This window comes from Acromyrmex echinatior, chromosome 14, assembly GCF_024713525.1.
Source record: "Acromyrmex echinatior isolate Ae372 chromosome 14, ASM2471352v2, whole genome shotgun sequence".
NCBI lineage: Eukaryota > Metazoa > Arthropoda > Insecta > Hymenoptera > Formicidae > Acromyrmex > Acromyrmex echinatior.
This window is the reverse complement of record NC_141865.1, coordinates 297018-307208: the sequence shown is the minus strand read 5'-3', so window position 1 is coordinate 307208 and position 10191 is coordinate 297018. Positions and strand designations below refer to the sequence as shown.

Below are 10191 nucleotides of genomic sequence, written 5' to 3'. Positions count from 1 at the left end.
TTTTTCATTATTGTTTAAACTGTTTCTCCGTTTGTATTTATATTTCCTTATTTCCTCATATTTATTTCCTAAATGAAAACGATTCTTTCTTATTTTATATATAAACTATTTATAGGGCAAATATAGATCCTAATTATCTTGTTCATTTTACAATCGATTGTATACACTATCGAACATTGCGAGAAAAGTAAAGGCCCTGGGATATAATGACTAAGACTTAAGCAGTAAGGGCCGATTTCACTAATATCGATTAATCGGGATTAACTGTCAACCGTAATTGATCAATTCTACTAAACAGCAAATGCGATTGGTCAATTAATGACTGATTAAGTAACTGACGTAGGAAACTGGCTTTAAGGAAATCTATACGTTTGATTCGCTACTGCTCACGTTATAATCTCACGTTATTATCTCTGTACTGTGATTGGTCGATTCATTTACTATTTAAGTCTTATGTCTTTAGTTTTTCTATGTTCCGCATTCTTAATTCGTGCACTTTGAGATAATTCGTCAAAATAACATGCGACAATTTGCCTTAATTGTCGCGTAATTTTGTTGAAGACAGATTTTCATTCATCAACTCCTATTGACATTTACGAATATATTACGCATTGAAGAAAAAAAGATTAATTATACGCTTCGATTTTATACGTAATCTCACGCGATGGTTGCTGCAAATCAACATAAATCGATATATAAAAAGATAAATATAATAAATTCTCTTACCGATTGATGCTGCATTACCATTCCGTATTGTCGTTCGTTCGAGCATTCAATTAGCTTGATCCGATTTATTATTATCTTTTATTGCAATACAAATACATAAAGCAAATGGTAGGGCACCAGTAAGACTGCTGCTACAAATCCAGCTAGTAGATAACAATATAGCAACAAGAGAATAAAACAGATAGAAAAATCTTGAGCAGCATATATCGCATAATATATGAGACAAATATATCATTGACATCATACTAACATTTGCATTCACATTTGCGAGAGAAATCACATATATACAGTTACATTCACCGAATTAAAATATAATATTACGCATTCGCGCGGACGTCAAGTAATTTGCGACAGGTGAAAAACGATCAGTGACATCGATCGACTCACAAACATGTGAGAGATGCAATGTAACCAGCAGCAGCCGAGCGAAAAGAAACCAGAGAAGAGGAGTTTGTAACATGAGGAGGAAGCATATTATAAAATTTAACTGAAGTATAGGAAAAGTCTACACGAATTTTAGCAGAACGATAACAGAGAATGGATAAGTTATTTTGATAGCGAGTGTCAGGGGGTCAGAGGAGTGAAGCTCTGAATTAAAATGCAGAAGGTTACGTAAATAGGAGGAAGTATTCGGAGAATACGGAAAGTAAAACAACACAAATGAACAACAAAAGCTGGAGGATTTTAAATCATCCAGAACTTAAGAACGATGGAGTTATGTGATCGAATTAACGAACACAATATGAAAAAACGAAGGCAGGAGTACTGAACGCATTAGATTGAGCACCCTTGCTACCCACAATGAATCTTTTGTGTCATTGGTTAATTTTCATCACTTTTACAACTATATAAAAATTATTAAGTGAATTCTTACATATATTTTGACATTTTTAGAAAATATTTCACAACTCGTAGAATTCGATTATTTCATATCGTTCGCAAATTATAGGAGTTTAAAGTCAGGTTTTTCATTCCTAAATATTAGGCTAGCAAATTTTTTTTTGGAAAACACTTTATGTTATTGATATACGATTTGCGGCATAATTTCGCACAAACGTAGCACAACATCGTGCAATCAAAAAAATTACAAAATTCGGAAAGTGCGATATTAACTTCACACACGTCATTCTTTTCGATTTTCAACTTCGTTTGATATTTTGACGTTTATTCGACATTTTGTTGCCCATAAAATGTACCTTAGTATGTGTGATGGTATTAAGATATTACAGTACATTATAATTATAATATTTCTTTTACCGATATATATTTTCGTGATTTAGGCATCGCGATATGCTCACATTATATATTATGGTATCAATTTTTTGATAATTTGACACTCTCTCTTTTTTAAATTAATATATTAAGTGTATTGCGTATACAGTAGAACGTTGAAAGCATACCTTGAAAATACTACAGATTAATCGAAATTCATAATAATAGTTCATTAATTAATTCTGTTAATAATGCTGCTATTTTCTAAGAGAGATCTTAATATGATAGAAAATAGTAAAAATTGAGACTTTTTAACAAAGTCAATAATTAAAATTAAGAGCATAAAAAATAAATACATGATCCTTGTACAAGTTATCTATTAAATAAACTTTTATTATTCATATACTTAAAGTTGGCAACGTTACCTCATAAAAATAATCGTTACCATTCTTTTTCATAAAAAGTAATTCGTTATCGTTACTCGTTATTGATTTCCAAAAGTAACTCGTTACCGCTACTATCACTTAAAATGTAACGAGTCGTTATTTTTTCGTTACTTTTTTTTCTTGACACTAATAGAATTATGAGTGCGAGCGTGACGTAGCAGGCAGTGCTATGCCAGATATATGAGATTGCTATGCCAGAGATCCCAGGTTTGATCCCAGGCAGAATCGAAAAATTTTTTCAAACGCTCGTAGTTCCTCTCGGCAAGCAATGGCAAACCGAGAATATCCTTGCCAAGAGCATTTCTCTAATAAAATTTCGTCGTTCGGAATCGGATGTTAAATTGTAGATCCTATATACTCTGTGTACAATCAGCGTGCGCTATCACAGGCATATGAAAGAACCCACCACGAGCAATAGGACTGAGATGATGAATAGAATATTGTAGTGCTTTTCATTAGCAGAACAATGCACATTAAAGCCGTTATACACCACTCTAATCTGAACATAAAAATGAGATATCTAATTAATAAAATGTATTGGAGACTTCGCAGTTTAACTCATTTTTATATTTTTATTATATTAAATATATATCTTAATATTATTTATTATAAATATTATTTATTATAAACATATATCTTTACGTCGATTTGTGTATCACGTTTTAAAGTGCACTGAGTGCATACTAGTTTTGCAATAAAAACGCTATTATATGCAGATTTTGGCGGTAAATATTCTGAAGAGAAATCAGAATTATATCTTTTAATAAAGAAATAAAATTTAAATACTGATAAATGTGTATATATATATATATATATATATATATATATATATATATATATATATACCTATTATCTAGTTAAAACCAAAACTTTTACGTGGTTATAAAAAAATAACGATAAAAGTAACTAGTGAAATCGTTATCGTTACACCAAAAATGTAACTGCGTAATCATGAACGTTACTCAGAAGAAAATCTATAGTCGTTATCCATTCGTTACCAGAAAAAATAATTTATAACGATAACGACATTAAGTAACGCGTTACTTGCTAACCCTGCATATACTACAGGGGAGGCCGGGGTTTATTAGCACAGTTTTCACAATTTCGACATTAGATTTTTTGAATAATTAATAAAATATACTGATATAATGATAGTGAGAACCTTTCTCTACATTTTCATACCAGTAATGGTTTTATATATTGTATAGTTTCTTTGCAATAAATGTAATACGAATATGTTGCATTATAGTCAATTTCCTCGATATGTAATTTGGTACACATTACGATGTAAGTTATTTCTATGATTTTTATAATTTTATAATAAATAACAATTGTTATTCAAAATAATGTATCGTATATTAACAGATACTTTTCTTGTAACTAATAATACATCACTTAAATTTGCTTTCTCAAGCCAAAGGACTTTAATACGAAATTATGAAATGTTCAAAAAGGAGGATGAGTAAAATTATTGGATTTTGATCTAAATGGATGATGGACTTTCGTTATATATGTTTTCTTGTATTTTTTAATGTGCTGAATCGTTTGCATATTATTATCGTTTATTTCAAACTGATTTGATGAAAAGGCATGTTGAAAACCGCATTTAAACTATTAAAAGAAACATAATATCGTTGAAATCTTTAATTGCAAATTTCAATATTTTTCCATCAGTTTAGTTGGATATTAACATTTGCAAATGATTCAGCATATCAAAAAATATAAAATAAAAATACATAACAAAGTTCCATTAGGCTAAAATTGATTGTTTTATTTAATATCTTTCTCTCTCTCTCTCTCTCTCTCTCTCTCTCTCTCTCTCTCTCTCTCTCTCTCTCTCTCTCTCTCTCTTTGTCTCTTTCTTTCTCCTGAACAATGAATAAAATAAAAAGGTCAGTTTTAATCAAAACAATTAAATCTTTCTTGCATGTTTTTTTGTTTGCTTTGATATACTGAATCATTTGCAAACGTTAATTTTAATCTAAAATGAAAAAATATTGAAAATTGCAATCAAAGATCAAATTTCGACGAAATTGTGCTACTTTTAATGTGATTTTCAACATTTTACTATCAAATCAAATTGAAATAAACATTTGTAAATAATTTAGCACATCTAAGAATACAAAAAAATATGCATAAAGAAGATTCCATCATTCAGACTAAAATTCGATAATTTTACCCATAGTCCTATATTTGTCTCCTCTTGATTTTCCCTTTTTTTTATTGTAACTTGTTTAATTTAAATGAAATTTAGGAAAAAGTACTTATATTATAAAAAAATATTTTGGGTAAATATGTAGTTTCGAGATTTGCTGTTAGTCTACGAATTTTCCTTAATTGGCAGCGACTCTATTAAACCACACAGTCCCTATATTTGATATTCGCTCTATTCTACTTACTTATATCTTATATTACGAAGAAACTGTCTTAAGAGTCAAATATGATTCTTTCATTGTTAACTATCAATATAATATCTAGAAAATTAAAGTTTGACACTTGAGATAATTCGTAATTATGTTCTATATTATATTCTAAATTTATTTAACGATTTCATAATCCACAACTGCATATTTCATTTTAGAGTCTTAATTAACAGGCCTGTATTCTAATTATCCACGACGTTTTTTATTAGCTCTACAGTTTAGATTATCACAAATCTCAATAGAAGAAATTTGTTTTTAATGAAATGTCAGAATGTATAGAATCGAAATATCAAAACATAAAAAGATATTGATAATAATTGAAAAATTATGTCAAAAACGTTAAAGAATAATTTGTGAAAAAATGCAAAAAAGTTTTTTTTAAAAATGATATCTTTATGATAAAAAAAGATATAAGTAAAAATAAGCAATGTTTTAAAAAGAGAAAAATGTAAACGATAAGAAAAAAATATGTTATATTATTAGGTGTTGGAATTAATTCGTAGCGTTTTTTAATGAAAGAATGTTATTTATTTCACATGAGCATTAAAAAATACATTAATGAAAGTACTTCCCATCACTTGTAAAACGCTACGAATTAATTCCAACACCTAATAACATATTCCAAAAAGTGTAATTATTTGCATAAGTAAATTGGAGGTTTTTATATTAGGTGTTGGAATTAATTCGTAGCGTTTTACAAGTGATGGGAAGTACTTTCATTAATGTATTTTTTAATGCTCATGTGAAATAAATAACATTCTTTCATTAAAAAACGCTACGAATTAATTCCAATACCTAATACATGTTCGGAAAAACAGTATCAATATTTTCATAATTGAAAATAAAAAAATATTTCGAATATATTAAATATATCATAATTTCTTTCGACATTATTTACGATTTTATAGTTCCGAAAAAATAAATCAATTATTTCGACAAGCTTGCTTCTCTCGCAAAAATGCAATTTCTGAAAATAAATGTTTTAAATATATGTTTTAATTGTAGGAGCACATATACTTGAATATAGCTAATAAATAGTCACTTATGAAAAATGAATTTTTACTTTTGGCAAAAACCTGTTGACGTTACATTTGATGGATCCAAGTCACCAAACTTTTATTGCATCACAATCAGCATCATAGTGATAATTAAACAGCCGCATCGCAGCGATCGACAGAGGAAGGTTCCAAGTTTTTTTACCCACTCACTTTAACTCTGTGATATTAATCATACAAAAATAGAGACCAACTAAAATTTTCATCCGGATCCAAATGACTTCTCATGTAGTTGAAGGTCCAAATGTAACTATTTTTTGAATATTGCAAAAAATATACTGAAGATGACCAAATGAGAAAATCAAAACTTTTATGTATTTATATGAAGATTTGTTTAATAGATAACTTGTACAAGATCTTGTTTAGTTTTTATGTTCCTGTTTTTAATTTTAACTATTGTGATTTATACTGCTTATATCATACTTATCATTATAGTCATACTAAAATTGCAAGACCTTGAATTTTGTGTCACGAAATAATATTTATAGCCTCATTAAAAATAAGATATCATCAAAGCCAGGATAATATACCAAAAAAGTCGTAATACATCTGAGATTCATTAAAAGAAATGGAAAAATATTCAACTTTATGAAAGTCATCTTTAAATAAGATTTTCTAAAGATTTGTTGAAATCATTAAAGTTATTAAATACGCAATATAATATACGGACATTTTCGAAGGATATTATCAAGCTCTGTATATATATACATATATATATATATATATATATGTACATAAAATTAAAACCATCACATAGATGATACATATTAGTCGGTAAAAATAATAAACAATGAGGAAGCAAAGCGACAAGATCTATGATTTAGTTTTATCGTGAAAAATATACATATTATCGCAGAAGAGGAACATTATAATTGCATTATTGTTTAACTTAATAAATTTCGTGTCAAATCCTGTCGCTAATTGCGCAAACAAAAGTCATAGTAATAATCGGAAGTATCATTATTATTATAAGTAGCAAGGATACACACGTGGATCTGCTGCTTTTTTCCGTGAATAGACACATGATCATGTCACAGATTATGGGATCTATATAAAAGCGAAGAACGTTTGCACTGATCCAACTAGTGTACATTTGAGCTTCAAAGCGAATCACGATGATTAAGCTGTTCCTTATTACGTTGCTGTGCGTGGCGATGGTAAGAAGTTAATAATAAGCAAAAATCGGCTCTTTTTAAAAACATTCTTCTTTCTCTTTACATACAAAATGGATCATATGTCAATAAATATTTAAAAAGTTTTTATGATATATCTTTTCTAATATAATGGAAAAAAAAAACATGAAGAGAAAGTAAACACATTGGAATAAATTATTATCGAACGTAGAAGGCAAATAACATATTTTTTTTAATGATGCTTTTGCAAATAATTTTTAAAAAGCAAATTTTTCGAAGTACTTGATTTATTTCACGGAATAATACCGATTATTTGAAGTTACATAATTATAGCATTACTAATATTTTATTATTAATCGCCTAATATGATCGCCATATTTATAACAAAACATTCGACTGCCTTTTCAGTTCGCCGATTCCCAAGAAGATCAAATGAATGAAGTGAGTACGACTGAATGTTTTGTAATTTCTCACGAAATTATGTCAGAAAAATTTGACAGATTTTTCAATTTACATTTTGCATATGAATAATTTTTTCGTACTCTCGTCAGATAGTTTTTGCGATAAGATAATTTTTATTTAAAGATGGGAACAGGACTAAAGAAAGCAAGCGCTGATATGGCTGAACATGCAATGGGCATAAGTCAAGGTAGTCCTTTATTAATGCAACATGCAACAGCAGAAGGAGCAGGAGGTGATGGGAGAGGAAGAGGAGGAAGACGAAGAGGAAACGGAGAAAGAGAAGGAAGAGGAAGAGGAGGAAGAGGAGGAAGAGGAAGAGGAAGAGGAAGAGGAGGAAGAAATGGAAGCGATAACTCAGACGACGAAAATTAGATTCTGGTAGACATTTTTCGAATTAAGAATCACGATCCTTTTTGATTTATTAATAATATTTAATTTAATTCTATAGACAATATTTTCATTTTGTTGATAATAATTAATCGTACTTAATATTAATCATATAAAATGCCAAAACATAATGCGATTTATTCTATATAAAATAAATAACAAGAAAATATTCACTATTTTTAGTTTTAATAAAAATTTTTACAGTTTAAATTTAATAACATATAGAAATATAAATTTATATAAAAATATAAGTGTAAAAATAATAAGAATTTAAAGAGTTAAATCGACTTTAGATGATTTATAAGTCATAAATATAATTATTATTTGTACTAGAATTAGTAAAGCAGTCAAAATATTTCGTTTGTAACCTTTACCAAATTCATAATTGCATATTTTCTGAAATTTTTTGTTATTTGTATTGGAATGTGTAAATGATTAAATTAATGCACTTCTCTTCTTTATTTTTTAAAAAAGTATATAGTATAATTATATTCAAATATTAATTCTCAATAATTCTAATATTAAAAAATAATGTGCGTGTCACAAGGATTAATTTTGTATATTTATTTCACAGATCTCTTCCGGATACATGTATCGTTATGAAATACAGATAAAGGCTTTGACTAGATCGGCTAAAGGTTAATTTTCTCTCAACACTATAGGTATCACGTATTTTAATTATTCGCACGGCTAAAAAAAAATCCCGATAATTGTAGAATAATAAAGTCACTGCAGTAAATTTTTCATTGTTTAAACCGATCCTCCATTTGTACTTATATTTCCTTATTTCTCCATACATATTTCCTAAATGAAAACGATTTTTTTTTATTTTTCATGCAATCTATTTTTCGATAATATACACTATCGATCATCGCGAGAAGAGATCCTAGCACATAAAAATACTTAAGACGTAATACAGGAGACACAATTAAAAGCACTGGCTATAATAATAGAAACAGAGAATAAAAGATTTCAATCTATTAGAAATCGTTCATTTTATATCATTTCTGATTGATTGAAATTTGTTTCCTATTCCTATTGCCTATGTTTTTGGTTTAAGACTTAAGACAATTCTACAATGTGCTCTTTGTTTCTTGTTTCTTTTTGCCTCTTGTTTTTTCCCCTTTTGCAACCATTTTACCGATAATTGTATTTCTTGTTATGTGTTTTCTGTTTCTTCCGAAGTTCGTTAACTTTTATCTCGGACGATATAAAATAAAAACCGGATAAGAAGCAAAAAGACAAGATGTAAAGGCTAATTCTACAATGTGCTTTTTGTTTTTTGTTTCTTACTGTTTGTCTCTTGTCTTATTGACCAAAAAGGTAAGAGACAAACAGAGATAAATAGAAAGAAATAGGAAACAAAGAGTACATTATAGAATTAGCCAAAAAATAGCAAAAAGCAAGAAACAGAAAACAAAAAATACATTGTAAAACTATTAAGCAGTATAAGGAAATCAACATGTTGGATTCGTTTACTGTTCAAGTCTTAAGTCTTACGTCTTAAGGTTTTGTATGTATCATAGTCTTAATTCGTGCACTTGTTTGAGATAAATTCTCGTCAAAATACGTGTAACAATTTGCTTTAATTATCGCGTAATCTCGCCGAAGATCCAGATTTTCATTGAATCGTTAAAACTTCCGTTGACGAATATATTACTCATTTGAGAAAAAAGATGTTTAATTATGCGCTTCGACTTTACGCGTAATCCGGCGTAATTTCACGCGGCAACAAAGTTGCTACCTAAATCATCAACCTAAATCATAGATACACACAAAAATAAACATAAATTCTCTTATCTATCGTTGCTGCATTATCATTCGTATGACCGTAATCACATTACAGTTTATATGTCTAGAATATCAGAGACTGAAATAATCTTTTTCTTACAACATATATTTATATAATATTTCTAAAATATTTTTTTAAAATTATATTTCAAAATTGTTTTAAAGTTTTAATGCAAAATTTGCAAATGTTTATAAAAGTAGCTTTAAAAATTTTACTGAAATAAAATTTTACTTTAAAAAAATGATTCACATAAATATTTTATATTGTGTGAATAGATAACTTCTTGCATAATAGCTCTGAAATTGCACCGGGGTGAAAGCGCAGGCAATCGAACTCGCTCTCTCGCGTCACGGAAGTGTTGCGACGAGCGATGGACAAACGTTTTATTTCAATCGTTCGTTTTTCACGTTGTTTGTCTCGTTCCAAGTGTTTCACGTACACGATCATGCGATGCAAATATTGGATATACGGATTAATTGAAGCGTAGTAATTAGTCGATATGCGATCGATATATCGCAACTCGCGACAGCACGAGTATGACGCCTCGATATAGGT

At 28.7% G+C, this 10191-nt stretch overlaps 1 protein-coding gene across 1 annotated transcript; it reads left to right on the top strand.

Moving 5' to 3' along the window:
• The first annotated feature begins 6909 nt into the window (after window positions 1-6909).
• Window positions 6910-8583, top strand: LOC105151938 (uncharacterized). Its single transcript, XM_011065925.2, has 4 exons — window positions 6910-7019; window positions 7404-7436; window positions 7581-7835; window positions 8419-8583. Exons 1-3 carry the CDS (start codon window positions 6978-6980, stop codon window positions 7827-7829), a joined length of 324 nt encoding a protein of 107 aa, XP_011064227.1. The 5' UTR covers window positions 6910-6977; the 3' UTR covers window positions 7830-7835; window positions 8419-8583.
• The last annotated feature ends 1608 nt before the right edge of the window (window positions 8584-10191 follow it).

Bases quoted from the DNA above. Each gene is read 5' to 3' on its own strand.
- LOC105151938 (XM_011065925.2), top strand. From the start codon at position 6,978: ATGATTAAGCTGTTCCTTATTACGTTGCTGTGCGTGGCGATG. The intron at 7,020-7,403 runs GTAAGAAGTTAA...CTGCCTTTTCAG, and splicing joins CGTTGCTGTGCGTGGCGATG to TTCGCCGATTCCCAAGAAGA. The intron at 7,437-7,580 runs GTGAGTACGACT...TTTTATTTAAAG, and splicing joins AAGAAGATCAAATGAATGAA to ATGGGAACAGGACTAAAGAA.